This window comes from Bemisia tabaci, chromosome 7 (genome assembly GCF_918797505.1).
Source record: "Bemisia tabaci chromosome 7, PGI_BMITA_v3".
Lineage (NCBI taxonomy): Eukaryota > Metazoa > Arthropoda > Insecta > Hemiptera > Aleyrodidae > Bemisia > Bemisia tabaci.
Genome location: NC_092799.1, coordinates 21190799 through 21209055, shown reverse-complemented (window position 1 = coordinate 21209055; position 18257 = coordinate 21190799). Strand labels below are relative to the sequence as shown.

At 39.5% G+C, this 18257-nt stretch overlaps 1 protein-coding gene across 1 annotated transcript in view; it reads right to left on the bottom strand.

Moving 5' to 3' along the window:
• LOC109029690 (T-box transcription factor TBX20) overlaps positions 1-13433 on the bottom strand; it is a 103109-nt gene extending 89676 nt beyond the window's left edge. The window contains exons 1-2 of the mRNA XM_019040271.2: positions 12187-13433; positions 5664-6108 (exon numbers count right to left, since the gene is read on the bottom strand). Of these exons, the coding sequence (XP_018895816.1) occupies positions 5664-6108; positions 12187-12340 (599 nt within the window). The 5' untranslated portion in view covers positions 12341-13433. The remainder of the gene's footprint in view (positions 1-5663; positions 6109-12186) is intronic.
• Positions 13434-18257: the final 4824 nt, after the last annotated feature.

The window sequence follows — 18257 nt, the reverse complement described above, 5'->3', positions numbered from 1 at the left end:
GAAGTGGTGGAGGGATGCGGAAAAACAACGTAGAGCTGAGCCCTAACGCTTTAGGTAAAAAAGCGCCAACTCATAGGCAGAGGGTGGGTGACTTAGGGGCGTATGCTCCTACCCGTTCGCCCGAAAAAAGGAAGAAGAAAAAGGTAAGAAAGAAAGAAGGAAGGAAGGGATGCAGGAAAGAAAGAAGGAAGGAAGCTTATATTTGGTGATTACTCATAAAGAAACTGACTAAAACTGCATATTGGATACTTTAAAAATACTACAATTTTCTGGAGTAGGCCCCCTGGACTCCCCTTTTGCCCCCCTGTTTTGAGCGTATGGATCTGCTTATGCGCCAACTCGAGGCAAATTTTTTTCTCTTTTTTGAAGAAAATTAGCCGACAGTTTGTATTGTAATTTTCTGTAAATTTTGTCTACTTTTTTAAAAAATATTCACAGAGAACAACAAGAATATATTAAAGTTTTGTTTCCTTTCAAGCAAATTAAACATAACGAGCAATTTTTTTAGCGTTACGATGGAGAACGCGATCTTCAACTTGCGCCACTTGAAACCCGTAATGAAGTGCCCTCTTTCAACTTTTATCCATCTGATAGGAGCTGTCATAGAACCGGCAATGCGGGCAGCTTTTCTGGCGTGATGCAAGGCGTCTTCACACTAGTCTCAGTTTCATGAATCGTAGTACAGCGCGCGGCTCGTAGCGGTTCTGTTTGACCCGATCGCTAGCTCTTTCCAACCGCTTATTACGTCAAATTATCGCCGACGGGAAGCGGTACAAAGGGAAAGGAGCGGAAAAACTGGAATCGATAAACAGACGAATTAGAAATCATCAGAGCTGTGGACCAGAATTTATAGACCCTGCAATTTTCGTGGGTGCGCCCTGCTCGGAGTTCGATCATGGCGCGGTGAGATTGAATTCGGCTTCGATACAAATTGAAGAGTTGAACTCATACTCACACGTCGATGATACCGATGACCCCATCCGAAAACGTCATAACACTTAAAAGGGAAGCCGAAAATTTTGGGTCACACGATCGTGTGAGTGATGTTGGCCTGTACTAGAAAAAAGATTTTCTCCTACGCCAAGGACCAAATTAGGGTGGATCTTCAGCTTTTGCGCAATGCACTTCGGGTAAGATTGAGTTATCTCAAATTTAAAACAATAGGTGAATTATTTTGAGAAAATCTAAATTTAAGCCTGTAGATAAATCAATGAATAATGTTCCTGCCGAAAATCATCCTCCAAAATCTTGCATAAAGTCACAAGCACTGTTTCAACTTTGCAACCAATTTCAATGTATCAGTATCGCTGGTTAATTGGAAACGGTATACTTTTGATTTTGTTTTAAGATTTTGGAGGGTGATTTTCGGTGCGAACATTCATCAATGATTATTAGCTGCAGGCTGAAATTTAGAGTTCTCCAAAATAACTCACCTAAAGATTACAATTGGGAATATATCGATCGTACCCAGAATGCATTGTGCAAAAGCTGGGGATCCACCTAAAGAAAGCCTCTGTTTACTATGAGCGACTTTATTTTTGATTCAAGCATTGCTTCTTCTTGTCGGCAAATTCAAGAATATTGGTGCTTAAATCAAGTCAACTCTTTTTCCACTGTGTATTGAGTGTGGATAGAATAGGCTCCAACTTAAAGATCGATGGACCGAAAAAAAACAACAACATTGTACATGGAGTGATTGATTCAACGATCTAGCTCTTAGGCGAGAGTAATGAAAGACAACATGAATTAAGGGCAGAGAGGCGACAGCGAAACAATCGGAATACCAAAGGATTGCCCGATCGTTAAGTTAGTTCACGGATTAGTGGTGAATTTTTGCGAAAATGCCCTCGAGCAACAATGTTCACCGACTTAGTATTATTGCGCCGCTGTGAACACTGTCACCGAGCAACATTTGGCAGTAATTTCGAATGCCATTCCGATGGATTTGCCGCATGGGCTGATTAAAAAATACCAATACCTCCCTTCACAATTCGTCTGCGAGTGGAAAAAGATTTGTTTATTTATTTATTTTTTTCATGATAAAATATATATACGCACAGACAGCAAACTTCTATAGAGAGGTGGGTTAATAGAAGTGGAAGAAATATTGCCGTTGCAACTGTTGTCTGACGACGAATGGACTTTATTTACATTGAAGGATGCTAATAATATCGAATGAAGAGGAAAATTCTTGATATTGACGCTTTTCAAATACTGCTACGCCCTCTTTTTAATTGCTACCGCTCTATTTAATTTAATTTAAATGCTAGGTAGGCTACATTGATGCAGAGCACTGGAAAAAAACACATTGGATCCATAGTCCAGACTCTTGAAAACATTGACAAGAAAAAATACTCTTGATTCAATCGGATTTTTGCTTGAATCAAAACGAAATCCGCTTAAATGAAGAGGCTTGGTACTTGATTTAAGCAAAAATCCGGTTGAATCAAGAGTATTTCTTCTTGTCGATGTTTTTAAGAGTCTGGACTCTAGATCCAATGTGTTTTTTTTTTTTTTCTAGTGAGGAAGAAAACTGCAAATGGACTGTGATGTGCAATCATGTGAGAATAAAAAAAAAAGTTCTAAATAGACAGTTTCTAATAGACCCACTCGAGAATTTACTGGGAGACTGAGTAGAACTCAAACTTCACCTGAGTCCTTGTATATTACTATTTGTTTATTTTTTCGCTCCTTAAACCTATTCGGAACGCTCTATGAATACACGGCAGTGCAGGTCCTGATTGTGAAAGGCCGAAGGACACGACTCGGGCGTATTTATGCTAAAAGAACCTACGTGCATAGGCTTAACGCGCAACATAGTTCCTTTTAGCACAAATACGTCCACTTAATCCGCAGAGGGCGAAGACGGCAAGACGGTTGGATGCACCTTCAGCCTTCACTCGATGACATCGGGTTGGCTTTGAGACGGTGGAATTATGAAAGCGATAGCGGGCGATGATTAGCCTTCCAGGGAACTGCAGCCCGTTCCGAGATCGCGCCGTGCGGATTTCTCAAGATTCGGCGCAGCGCTTGCGACAGCGGCCATTTACGACCCGAAAGGGTTATAAAATAACGATAATCGAATAAAAACACCGAATCCCCCAACAATAGACGCAACACGCGTTAAGCGGCGACTCCGATTTCGACGAAAGATAGTGGATCGTCGCCCTCCGCGCGATGAGGCTGAGATCTCACTCGGCCGGGATAAAGGGCTCGCCCGAGTGGAGGAATCGGGAATTACGGGATCCTCGAAAATCCTCCAACGCGGAAAATGACGAGGTCAAGACTTTTTTCGCTCACCCCTTGGACACCTCATAATGAGCTGAGGTGTATCCGTTAGGTTGCTATTCACTGTTGTTCTCTCGTGGTCGTCTTGTTCTTTTTTTCCGGCGTTTGACCCGAAAATAACGGGTTCTAAATTGGGAGAAAAAACGCGATTCCGTGAGTTGGTTTTGTCCCATACCGCAGACCATGACCACAGTTCAGGTGATACGTTAGGACATTTTTTTTGCCCCTGCTAAAGTAAAAAATAATTTGATAGAAAAGAAAATTCCTCGTTATGTTACTGAAAACTTTGAATTTTCAATCTTACTAAGCGGAAAACGTATAATCTTTAAAATTAATACCTTACTAGTAGAACTTGTGACGAAGCTTCAACATATGATGCTGTCTTGAAGTATTTTTGATAGTTAATATTATAATTTAACTGCGGTAATTTTTGCTTATGAACGCCATTTAAAAATCCACATTTCTCTTTTTCCTTTATTCTTCAATTAGAGCTCAAAAGGTTTATGCATGTTTTATTTTAGCCCTTGAAATCACTTCTCCTTAGGGTGTAACATTTATTTACCCTACACTACGATAGCATATTTGTAGCATTAAAATGAAGAGTAATGAAGTACTTTCAAACCATTTACCATCTATGTAAACGTTAAGAATGATTTACTTATTAAAAATTAGGGTAAATAATTTGTCGATTTCATCGCAAAAGAACTAAAATTTCCCTGATTTTTCTTCTGATCTCGTGTCAAAATCATAGAAATTTTGAGAAAATATTGCGCACATACTCAATAATGTAAATAATTTTATTTTATTAGTCAATTTTGTAACATTGGAATGGAGTTACGTTTCTTCGTCCGGGAAGCGACGTAGTATGCTCGAGTTTTTTCCAACTTTCAATCCTCTTAATTTGAATAAATATGAATACTAACCAAGTGTAAAGGGTAAAATCGATCTTGAGAAAGAGTTATACTCGGAACTGTAACATACAGCGCAAGTGATTGACGCACTGCCGGCGTCAAAGTCACTGTTGATGTAATTGACAATGCAATCAGCGAGGCCTTCAAGGCGAGAGCCCGCAGTTCCGCGCACCGGCTAGGAGCCCTGGTTTCTTTGACGGTGGTCCTTCCTTCGAAAGGTCTTCTCTTTGACACGGATCGTGTTACAATCGACAAAAACCACTTAATCTTTTGTAAAGGGGCCTTTTTAAGACCACATGCTGCCCTCCGCCCGGCCGAGCCCAGGTATTGCAGACTTGTGTCAATTTTTTTCTTCTTTCTCCTAATTCGTCGAGAACGGGGGAGAAAGAGAAAACCCTCCTTTGTTGTGAGACGACACGTCAAAAGTCATGAGGTCTGGCACACACCGCGCGGGAAGAAAGAGAAAAGTTTCTCCTCCCTTTCGTGTGCCCGCGCTCCGTTGTCGAATCGTGCCGAATATCCGAGGGATTTCGACGGGTTGAACCGGGAGAGAGCCCGCGGGAAATTTGGCAACAGGGTGGGACCTCGAGGGATGCGGGGTTAAAACAAATACGGGCCAACAAAAGGCCCATTACACAATAGGTGTAACCATGAAATTATAATTTCAACGGTCACTTTGGGAGTGAAATCTAGAGTCGTCATGCGTTGTTTGTGGATAATACCGCGTGTGGATCCTGATTCTGTAATCCGTGGCCCACGTTTGATGGTCGCGGATCCGAAGAGGTGAAGTCACGCCGTCACCGCAATTATTCAGGTTTTCGTTGCGTCGTCGGGGCATTCCTTTTTTCAATCCTTTCTCGTTTCGGTTGGAATTTCAAGGGCAAAACCACAGGTGCCTTTGTGGAAAAAGGGGTGAATACTATTTTTTGCATCAAACTTTCATGACTGCCGTTCCGTATGTTTTCATAACTTTAGATGTGAGCCAATCAGAAACAGATCATTCAACTCCTATATTTAGTGCTTAGCTGAAACGTGAAATTTTCCTTTTCATCCTTTCTGTAGCTTGACGTATACCATAGTCTTGCGGTTCTCATGTATTAAAATGAAAATAAAAATAAAAATAAAATCCTTTGTCCAGTCCAACCACACATTTCAACCAGTAGAATTGCTTCATTTTCCCTCTGTCTCTTATGTCCATAGCTTTATCTATAATTGCATATAAAGCCGCTTTTATAGCGCTCTCTGGCGCTCTGCAACACCTAGCCGCCAAAGTCCCGTATCCTCCCAAAGCCTTTGAAGGAGTTGGCACACCCTCATTTCTTCTGAAACCCCCTGTCGCCCCTCTTTTACCGGGCGATGCCTTCATCCCCTCCCAGGAGGAACCCAATCAAGCATCTTCTTCGCTTTGTCTATAAAAGTGAGCTCGTAGATTCCCTCTCCCGTAGCAATAGGTTAGGTGCTTACCTTCCAGTTTTGGTGATGATCATCTCGGTGCCGAGGTCGTGGAACTTGTCCCAGAGCTCCTTGCTCTCGAGGTGGCACTCGGCGACGAGGAGCTCCTGGCAGTTGCAGCGGGTCTTCATCTTGACTTTGGTCGGGGCGTCCTTCTCCTCGTCGGTGCCCTCCGCCTCCGCCTCGGCGTCCACGTCAGCGTCGGCGTCGGCGTCCGCATCGGCGTCGTCCGAGTCGCGGCTCTTCCGCTGGGCCCCCGCCCCCGCCCGCCCACTCCCCCGCGGCCCCGGCGCCCCGGACTCCGAGTCGGAGCACTCCTCCACGTCCACCTCCAAATTCTCCTCGTCCTCGTCCTCGCCGCCCGACGACAGGCTCTTCTCCTCGCTCCCGCTCCGCCCACCCGCGCCCCGCCCGCGCACTCCGGGCCCCGACGTCGGTTGGTGCAGCGACAGCCGATCTGGAATCAGAACCAAAGACGCAACGTAAATAAAAACGCATTCCGGGACGGGATAATCCTCGGTGTGGTTCCGTTACCCCGGCCCGCACACGAATACTGCCGTGATAAAACGTCGCATGAGCCTGCGGGCGTTGCCAAATCTCCTTTGGAAATTTACGAATTTTCGGGAAAATTTATGAATCATTTCCTTCCAATTTTTCGGAAAATTTTGCTACTTACATTTTAACGCCAAATTTGGCTGGTTAAACTGTGTAGAACATAGAAATCGATTAAAAATCGAGCTACAAGCCAAAGTAAATACGTTAGTTTTTGTAAGTTTCATATTATTTCTCATCTACATGTAGTTTGAAATATTACTTATTTATTTTAGCTTGTAGCGCGGGTTTTTAATCAATTACTTAGTTTTTGATAGTTATTTGGACAACATTTTGCAATTCCTTATTTATTTTAGCTTGTAGCGTGGTTTTTTAATCATTTACATAGTTTTTGATAGTTATTTGGACAACATTTTGCAATTAGGAACTACAATTTCAGGCTCGTCTAATAAAGCACCTGCTTGCATGTGTAACCTAATGGTAAACACGCTGTTTTTAACATGAGCCAGAAATTGTAGTTCCTAACTACAAATTGCAGTTCATTTGTTCGAAACTTTCTGAAAATTTCAATGAAAAATATTGGTAACTTTTTTCCGAAATAAATATATTTTTAGTGAGGAAATTTGGCAACATTAGAACGCTCATACGGCGTTTTTCCTTATTGGCACAGTAGAATAGACAATGTTTAGAGTGCTATGTATGCGGAGGAAAAAAGTTCGGTTTGTACTTGACGCCACTGTTTTTTGAAGCAGGTAACCGACGTTTTCAGTCTCAGAAACCGAATTATGGCTCAGCTGACCGTCATTTGGGTCCCATGACAAAGTATTTTGGTTATCTGAACCAAAATATTTTAGTGTTTAGTACACACGCTGAAAAAGAAAGTTCGGTCACGTGAACCGAACGTTCGGTGCTCCATATCATCTCACCTATTCGGTTTGTCAAACTGAACTTTCGGTTGGTATAACCGAACGATGGATTCACTGCTTGAACCATCAAATGAAGGTACATCAATACGTTGCATAACGCAAGTATTACACAGTCACAAAATCACTTTATTTTGACGTAATTAATTGGATCCAAATGATAAAATAGCTTCATTTTTTAGATGTGGAGTTTTACAGACTCATTGTCATCTGAATGCCACATCTATGTCTAAAATGTGAAAAATTCGATCGGCAACCGTCGAGCGCTTATAGGCGATACAAATTTTTTTTTTCTTTTTTTTTTTCAAAGCGCCTACACTTGAGTATTACGGATAGCGTTGTTTGGCCAAAAGTATACAACATCATAACGTTCCTCAGGAAATTAACGAGAAATGAACGGTTTCATTGCAAACTCTACGGTTAGTCATTAGAGGTAGCCCCAAGACAAAATTTGAGTAAATTTAAGCTGTGGATCAACCTCCACACTTTCTCATGAAGAATTTAATGGTCATCGATACGGGTAAAAGTTGAGCATGCTTGAATAGAGCTCAGTAGATTTTTTCCCCCTTGCTTGAATTTTCTTAAACAATATCTCTCTCTTTTCTCGATGATTGATGTACGAAGAGACTTCTTTTAGCTGGTGTCTTAAGATTGTGAATTTCTTTTAATTAAATAATGTCTTAGAAAAATGTATCCTCGGTTACAGAACTAAGTACACCGTTTAAGATTATATATTTTATTTCATGCGGGTTCGCTTAAGTTACCATCCAAGGTATAAGCTCTTGTTATTTCGCTGTGCATCGGAGTGTGACTTGTCGTGTAAAATCCTCCATTGCCCATCCCGCCAAGTTTCATAAATGACAGCGAAACCGCACTGCGAAGACTATTAAGATAATTTCCAAGTCTAAGTTTTATTTCTTAATAACCACTCGCGCGACTTTTTAAAAACATACAACTGGTCAATCTCACTCAATTTTTCTCTTTAATAATCCAATGAACGATAAGTTTAAAATTTCTAGTAAGTCCAAATCAGTCGCAAGAAAAAAATATATGCAAAAAAAGAGAAAGGAATTGTCATAAAAATAACAAACTTTCGAGGGCTTACGTATCACATATCTTATTTTAGAGTCTTATTGTAAGTTTTTCTTTGGTTTTAAATTAAACCTGTGACCAATATCACTATTTTGTGTAATCTTTAGAAAATTAACCAAATTAGCCATGCTGAAAATGTGTAAAAAATGCAAATAAAAAGTCTTTGAGAGTTAATATAGGACGTTCAAGCATTCGTTAGTGCCGTTCTAAAAATCAAAAATATGTGAAGGAAATTCCGATTTGCTAATTAAATTTTAAAGTATGATTTAATTGGATGTAAATGACGAAGCTTCGAAAAGACGCACGGTATTTTTCTATCATACAAGAAATTTTTTCCTTAAAAAGGAGGGTCCTTAAAATTTCATGACAGTATCGACACCTTAGAATACTAACTCCCCGTCGAAACTTTAATTTTCATGTTTTTAAAAGAAGGAAAAAACAGAACAGGAAAATTTGTCGACATGAGATTCAAAGTTACTTTAAAATCAACCTCAGTGCGGTGAATTCATTTATTTTTAGTTCTGCTACGTAGGTTACAACGATTTTACAGTTTTCATTAAATTTAAGAACGATTAACGCTAGTCAGGACTCTTCCATTGAATTCAATCCCCATTTTTAAACAAATTCTAAAACAATCATGTTCCACCCAGATCATACTTAAATCTTTCAGTAATAGAGTCAGCCTTTTTTCAACTCTTTGCGTCTCAGTTACTCCTTATCCTCCTGTTAATCAGAATAATGTTTATTACTTGATCGGAAAGATAAGAGACGGTTGAACGATTTCCTTCTCCTTAACAGAGATTCTCGAAAATAAAGCTGCGCTTAACCAAGAAAGCATGAATTGGCTGGAAAATTTAATACAAACACTGGTTACACAACCTCCACTAATAAAAAGCCTAATATCAATCGAATGATCTCGTGCATAATCATGCCTATAAAAGAAGGTTCAAGCCTAAAATCAAAGTCTTTTTACCATCTCTCTCACCAGCGACTCCAAGAAACGTCCGATAAGTTAGCGTTTCTTAAGTTACTCCAGCAATTCATATAGTGCATTTATCCAAACTCTTTGTGATTCTTTACTTCTTTACTTTTCAATCTCAAGAATACATCAGTGATCAATAATTGAAAAACCTTCGTGTCGACGGCATAATTTTTTCTCTGCACTCTGACATAAATTTTGAACTTCAGCTCACATACATTTTTTAGCTATTCCGCCCTCTAGATTCAGACTCTCTTAGAAAGAAAAAACACTCATAATTAATAGCATGCGGTTGCCGAAACTTTCACCACAGTTCATAATTATTGCCTTTCATTTCAAGAATTTTTGGCGGCCAACGCTAGTGTAAAGTGATAACGGAGGTAAAAATGCATGTACGGATGTGTCAAGGGAGGATACTTGTACTTGTGTAACACAAGTTCATGTGACTTTATGCTCACACTTTCATGGAAATAAGGAAACATCTTTTGAATTGAAAAGTAACAATTGGAAGTTCTGATATCTCCAATTATCTAATTAGAACAATTGCTTGAAAAATTTTGGACCGATCAGAAGAAATCATCAATCAAGACACTTAAATTATAATTTAGGCTAAAATTTACATCGAATACATTTCCCTAGGTAAGACAAACGGGGTGCCGCGATGTACTATAAGTTTCATGAAAATTCGTCGATACGCAGGTAATTCTTTTTTCTTACAATTTTTAACTGCAATGATCTAAAATGTTCATCTTTGGGACCAACCCCCTCCTCCAACATTTTCATGTCACTGAAATGTAATAAGTGGCCGGAAAATGCAACAAAATCTATTTCAATGTTAAAACTTGAATCCTCAACGACCCAAGTCATGCTTCTTCAACTGGTCGGATCCACATGACGATTTTTGTGTGTAAAGAGTCTCGTTTCAAAATCTTTTCATATTCAAAATAATATTGTTAAATTTCAAATGCGCAACAAAGATAATTAAGTATTATCTTAAGAGCAGCAGAAGTTCACTTTCTAGATGAAGCATAATCTTTGCAGTTTCTATTCATGTATCCGTGAAGTTTTTGTTTTATATAGAGAAACATGCATTGTAACAGAAACTCCAATTATTTTAGTTTACGATCCGTGCATATTTCTCTACTTCAATTTTACAATAAGTATTAAAGCGGCCACGAATGAAATGGTTTCCTTCGAACCAGTTTCATTATTCTTCTTTTTGCAACGGCATAACCCTTTGAATTTGTTTAATACAACGAATTTTGAAAGGTCATTCTCAAAAACAAGAAATTAAGAATATGTAGGCGTATGCTTTGTGCTTTTTCTTCACACAGACGACATTATTTTAGAAAAATGAGTGAGACTAAAAGCATCAGTCAACATATTTTTGTTTTACTGGGCGGGAAATCCATACGCAGTAGAATTACTTTGTAAAAATGCACCCAGTGCCAAATATAAGCAAAAAAATTGATTGAAAGAATGAAATCAATTGTTTAGTCACAACAAATTACATTAAATATTTTCATTTGTAACTACGAATGTAATGAAGGCATTACACGCTTTAAATGCTTGAAATGTTGCATACAAATATTACTCCTACTAATATAAATAAATATTTGACAGACATCTGAATGACCGCAAGAGTTAAAGAGATATGTAATTGTCGTGTACCTTTTAAGTTAATGAGTCGATATTCAAGTAGTTTTATGATTCAATATTGTGTAACGAAACAGTGAGGGAAAACCAAGCAGTAAAATAATTGATTTGATTCAATTGATGGAACATCTGCATGGATTGGAAAGTAGAAAACGTGAAAATCCACGTAAACCGTAAGTTTCGCCACCAAATTTCATTTCAAGGTGGTCTTCAGAATGAGATTTGAAATATGTCTTTTTCAAAGGATACAAACTCCAAATTGAGTCATTGCTATTTATTTGAGAATGGGAGGGAAACTTGTAAGCGCAAAGCTAGAAACTCAGGCCAAATCTGTATTAAATTATTTTGAAGAGCCTTTAATGGAGCAATTAAGTTTATTTCAGTTTTTCTCTCCTTCAATTAGTGACAAAGGCTATCAATTTGGAGTCAATTGGAATTGTAGGGACACTTGTAAGCGTAAATTCGGAAACCCAAGTCAAATCTATATTAAATTGGTTAGATTCCAAGGTTTGGTTTCTTATTTCCTTTCTTTCAAGCAGCGATAAGGGCTACCAATTCGCGGTGGGTATGATATTTATTCATGTATTAATTAAAATATTGTCATTTTAACGAACCTCATCTGGTTCTCAGTGTGGGACGTACTCGATCAGTATAGGTTCACAAGTTCTTCGCGACTCCAAAGGGGGAGCGCACATAGGTTTCAAGAAAGTTTTGCAATTTCCAAAAACACGAAAAGGAAAAATGCGATTTTCACCCTCAAAAGGGGAGTAAAGGGAAAACGTTCACGTCTACAAGTCCGTCTTGCAATCACGCCTCAGAAGATATAAGATACATGAAAAACATTCGAGAAGAAAACACGAAATATTTCTAAAATAAATATGTTCCCCAGAGGAAACTATGATCTTGGTTGTCGTATGCCTTCTGGAAAAGCTTGGTTGGAAAGAGAATCTTAGAATCGTCTTAGAAAGTATAGCTAAAGGGTCTTATCATAAGAATACAAAAGCTTCATGGCCAGTATGATATCATGTTTTCAAATTGGTTTGCGTGACGAGCATGAAATATAAGATATAAGATATATGCAAAACAATCCAGAAGAAAACTCGAAATAGAAGCGCACATAGAAAAAACACTATAATACAATTGTTCCCCAGAGTAGTGTGAGGAAACTATGATCTTGGTTATCGTATGCCTTCTGGAAAAGCTTGGTTGGATAGAGATACGTCTTAGAAAGTAAAGTTGAGGGTCATAGCATAAGAATACATCAGCTTCATGGCCAATATGAGATCATGTTTTCAAATTGGTGTGCATGAAATATTAAGAATCCAAAACTTACCTATTAACGCTTGCTGTTTGATCACATTGACGGCGCCTTTGGTCAGCTGTTTCTCCTGATCCGATCGCGCCATGATGGCAGCGATCGAGAAATCAGTGGCGCGGGATTTGGCGGTGAGCTGCAGGCCATCTTCGTGCATCGTCCCCAGTAACATAACCTCGAATCACTAACGGGAATTCGGAGTCAAAAACAAAACAAAACAATCCAAAAACCGAAACTCAAGTCGCAAGTAGGCCACGGCAGGCGATCCTATCGCGAGACATGGGTCGCGCAACACACGAGAGCCATACCCGATTCAATTCTGGCAACAACAACGCGAACCGAATAACCGAAAGGACGACATACGCGATCGGCGGAACATAATCGGGAATAAAACTGCACTCAAAAATCGATTGAAATCAGTCGCATTCCTGGAGGTGCGAAACACGTAGGAATAGTACCCAACGACAAACTAAACAGTTTTCACACTGCCTGGATCGACGGGGAGAGCGCAGTGCATCGAAAATAAGCCCCGCCCCCCGCGGGGCGGGGCCAGTGCCGCCGCGAAGAGGGGGCCGGAGCCCTGTCTCCACATTCGTGAAGGGAAAAAATACTGTTACTCCTTCTTGTCCCTCCTTACTTTTTTCTCCGTTCCTCGTCTTATTTTTCTCGGCTCTCCCCCTTGTAATTATTTCAAACAAGGCGGAGAATGTATTGTGAACTTTATAAAACAGGCGGTGACAAGCCCCCCCGCCCGCCCGCCTCCCTGCCGCCCCTTTCCGCGTATTATCCCCATCTTTCTTTAACCTCCTTTGCAACACTATTAATCCCTTTACGGGTTTACCTTTAACGGCGCGTCTTTGTATTAATCTAATTACTTTTCTTATTACTTTTAACTACCGTGAAACTGTTAGGATTTTCTCTATCATACCGGCTTTTACGACCTAACCTCAACTTTTATCTTGTTCGTTTTCCGAGCCCACTCGAGCCGTGGCATGTGCCTTGCCCTTCGCTCCTCGGCGTGTAAATTTGATCTTCTTCTCCTCCGGGTTCCCTCGCCGAAATGAATGAGTTTTAATTTTTCATCAAGGTCTCCCGGACGATTTTATGGGGGTAAAATTAAGGAAGAGCTCTCTTTCTTTGGGTGAAAAGCTGGAGTGTTTTGATGCGTTAATTACTCTCAGGAATATGTATCCATTTCATTTTATTTTAGATTATATTTTACATCTTCATATAATGTAACAAAATAAAACAATTTCCACGATAAAGATTTTTATTGAGTTTTTGTCTTTTTATTTTTTTTCACTGTATTTTTAAGTTTCCATTGAAAGTTACTAACAATTGATTATGATGCAACAGTTTTGGAGAATATCTGGTATGTATGCTAACAAGTACCTACGCCGGATAAATCTAGGTGAGAAAAACGAAAATTATGATGTGTTCTTGGTGCAGCAGCACAACCAATATTCTTCCAAAACGATGAAAAAATTTAAATGAGATCAGTTTATACGTCATTTTAAACACAAATGATTTACTGACATTTATTTTGAAGATAAACTATACTAAAATCTTTCGAGTAAATGTATTGATAAATATCTTTCAACGTAATACCCGCGTTTAGAGAGGTCCAGAGGAAGAAAGTTAATGACTCTTGAAAACGACGGAATGTTTTGGCTGAAGAGAACTAATAATCGGCGGTAGACTGGACTCATTTGCAAAAAGGCTCATATTGATAAGCACAAATTATTATAAGGAACCTTATTTTACCACAAAGAAGCATGGAAGTCAAACTCAGTTTTTAAGAGCGGAGAAAAAGGCTCGCTTAAAAAAAAATGAAAAGCATTTCATAGTGCGGCAATTTTAAGCATAAAAAAGGCAAGTAAAAGCTTAAAAGTCATGAATGCCTCCCTTATTGTCACTAACCACACGGCAGAAAACCTTTTGTAATAGTTGGATTATCTATTTTTTCCCTCTCCAATTGCCCAGCACAGTGCTAAGAATAACATAACTGAGATGAGACCTGACAGCCCTCGTCTCATCATCTTACAGGTTTTTAACCCCCCCATCCCTCTCAATTTTTTTTCTTCTAAGTTTCTTCTAGAGATTTCCTTATTAGTAATTCCCATTATTTTTGCAGCCTTAGGCAGATTAAAACCACTCTTAATGAGCCTTTTTTTTTTTTTAGACAAATTTGTTTGTGACATACTTGAAGCCTTTAAGGGTCGAACCGCGTAGCGGCAAGGGGGCGGAGGCGGACCCCTCAGGTTAATAATTTTCTGGATCCGGAAAAGAAAACGATCCTAGAATACAGAGCAATCTTGCCAAAATGAGTTATCAGATGCGCAGACAGAGCACCAAATCGCCAATGCTGATTTTCCGTGGCCCACGCAAAGGACGATAATTCGCCTTCAATTTTCCGTGATACTCACATGCTACTCCAGAACACGAATAGTTGCCTAGTCGATCACTCACATACCTGAATGATTTTGGGCTGCACTCACGAGCTCGCTCTGCAGAATGGAGACTTTCATTTCATCACGTCTCCATTAGCACCTGATGCATGAAAGGTGCTGCATCATAGTTTGAAAATTCTAAGATTATTCAAATAAGTTTTGACGTTATACAATTTAAAATAAATTAACTAATACTTTTATTTTCCTCCTCAGAGCCAATTATTGAGGGCTTCTTTGGGGAAAAATTTAAACAAGCACACTTTACGTCATTGCATACACTGGAAAAAGAAATACATTGGATCTAGAGTCTAGACTCTTGAAAACATTGACAAGAAAAAGCTTTCTTGATTCAAGCAGATTTAAGCTTAAATCAAAAGGAAATCCGCTCAAATTAAGAGGCTTGGTCCTTGATTTAAGCTTAAATCTGATTGAATCAAGAGTATTTTTTCTTGTCGATGTTTTTAAGAGTCTGGACTCTAGATCCAATGTGTTTTTTTTTTTTTTTTTAGTGTAGTATATTGAAGTTTGCTTGCGCGGAAAAGTCTATTAGAATCTCACGTAAGTTGTTTGGGAGTGTGACACAACATTATCAATTCATTTGCCGGAGGAAGCCGCATGTTGGTATGTTAAGAAAATTCGACCATTAAGAGTAGCTATAATTTCATGGTAATAATAAATTGAGAAATCTTCTATCTGTATGCGTATTTATTATTCCTCCTTTTTTTAAAATTTCAAAGAACTTCACGCAGATTTTGAAACTTTCTCCCCTCTTTTCAAATGTTTGTCTTGTAGCTACGCCATTCTTTCAGTAAAAGCACAGCGAGGGTATGATAATGAGTAAGGGTCTAAAGTATACATGTAGGGTCATTGGGTTAAAGTAGTTTTAGTTGAATGATTCAGATGTTTCGTGGATGTCCTTTCGATGAACATAAAATACCGCGACTAAGAGATCCTCCTCACGTTCATCTTTCTTTGTTCATTATTATTTCGGTCCAATCTTTGCTTGGCCTAAACATTGCTTTACATAAGTAGAGATGTTTATTCAAAAAAAAAAACAGAATTTCATTCGCTTATTTCATATTTCACATTATTATTTTTTTCTGGAAGTGGGTTTGAGTGACAGCTCGAGAATTAACATGTTCTTATTCGTGTTATTTTACATGTATAAGTCAAACGGTTCTTCCTATTTTATGGGCTGTGCCTTGCGTGTATGGAAAAACCACAAAAAAGCTCATTTTTTGTGGTATCAGGTGTGCTATCAAAAGACGATTTTTTCAATTCGGAAAGCACACCTTGCGGGTTAATTTTAACGAGTTAACGGGGGTTCATGCAAATGATTTGACATTGCACCTTCCAACGCTGAAAAACAAAGGAAGCACAAAGACAAAAGGTACATACACCTTCACGAGATCCGTAGCCATTACCTCCGCTCCTTCAAGAGCTCCGCATCAAAATTTATGGAGTTCTGGCATTTAACTCTGTTTAGGTAGTCAAAACTCGTCGTTTCCGAGAGAAAACAACGCAACCGCATTCCACGGTTGCAAAATCAACTTTAAAAATCCAATTTTTTTGCGAGAGTATTATTAAGAAATTTCTGTTCAAAATTTTGCTGATATGAGCGTGCGATCAGAAGAAAAATCAGATGAATTTTCAACTTAAAATGCCTGATAGTTCCCTCACAAAAATACAGTTTATGAGAGGAAATTTTTCATGTCGAGATATAGTTACGTTCTTTCGTCCAGGAAACGACAAACCAAGCCAAGAATTGGACATGTTTAAATCAAAAGGGACCATGCCCATTATGACATGAGTCCTGTCTCGCACGTATTCTTACGGATTTCAAGGCCCATGTCAGAACGGATATAGTTTAAATACGTCAGATTAGGGGTCGCACATGCTTAGGTGCAGTTAAGAGTGTGCACGAGATGGCAATTTGCTCTTTTGATGGCTTCCTCTTCCCCCTTTTCCGAGTCTCCACGACGAATCTGCTTCTCTTCGGCAATCGCGTGCTAACCTTTTTAATATAATAATCTGGCGTTGGAAATATTTTACGCTGTTTAACACCTGAGAATGGATATAATAAAGAGACCCTCATAATTCGATGAATTTATGGGAGTCGAAACCTACACGCGAGGTGGGACTCCGGGTCTCGCGGCTGGCGAGCCCACATCTTCTGCCGTGCTGCGTATAAACGTCGTAAAAGCATTCCAGTGTTGCCAAATTTCCTCTCAGAAAATGTTAATTTTTTAAAAAAAAATCGTGAATTTTTAGTCTTGACATTTTCAGACTTTTTAGATCGAATTATGAACAAGTTTCGTGGAAAAATCGGAGGAGAAATATTCATAAATTTTCCAGGAAATTCGAGCTTTGTCGAGGGAAATTTGTCAACGCCGAATGGCTCGTACGGCGTTCTTCCTCAGCACGGCAGTCTTGTCAACCGGGCGAGCCGAATTGGACATGTCCACACCATGGAATCCATAACTTAAACTGGCACCTCCTCAAGTCCCGCGGTTACCAGATCCGTCGGAATTCGTTCGGATTCTCACGTCGGAATACACTCTTTCCCGCTCTTTTGTCCTGCGGTCCGGCAACAGTGCTCGTGCCTCGTTTTCCCAGGTGAGCGGACATTTTCATATCGGTGTGAGTTGGCCCGCGGTAATACGAGCCCACCGCAACTTTTTAGCCACTTATTTATGCCCACTTTTCAATGTCTCTTTCATGGTGTCGCCGGATGTTTGTAAATTATTCCCCTCTACCCCTTTCGTCTCCACTCATCTTTCCCTTCCGTTTCTCGTTCTATAGAAATTTTAGAGTTCGCTCAATATACATGTTGAAATTGAAGACTGTCGGGCTTCCAAATTTTATGAGGATAACTTTTTGCATACCATCCGGGCAGTGAGCCTGTGAAGCTTTACTAGCGCTACCACACGAATGAGAAAACTGAGTACCTAGTGGTTAGTAGACGGATGTACTACAGGAAATCTAGTGGCCAATAGTGAACTTCGGGTTGTGTTCACCATACTTATGGCAAATTTTCAAGAAATCTAGTGATTTGTACCGGACTTCTGGTACTGGCCACTGAATTTCCTAGGAGGTATGTAAATGGCCGAAGTGCAAAACCACGTACCATCGTTTACGACCTTTCAAATTTCCTATCATAAAAAAGGTGTCTTAAAAACTCCTACTACTCTTACATTGAAAATGTTCATTCTGTCTCATATTAATGAATGTGCGTCAAAGCCAAGATACTTACTGAATCAACCACGGGAGACTGATATTTCACCATCCGATACATGAGTTTCCGTTTGCCAAATCTTCATTTCTTAAAACCTATCCATTATAGTCGACTTTTTTCGCCTTCAAATTTATGGGTATGCGAAACGCATGTGCAGAAGCTGGAATAGTTGTATATGACCGCCCCTTGCTAAACGCATTCGTGAGAGTGAAGATGTGCGCATCGTCAGACTCTCTTATAAATTCAAGTAAACCTCAGTGCTCTTCATTTGGACGGATCGGTAATCTGTCCACCCGGAAGTCAAATTAGTGGTGTCAAAATCCAATTTTCATTGTGAGTTTCAAGGGAAGGTGACTTAAAATCCACTACCTTCTCACGTAATAACGTAGATTTCAACACGGTTG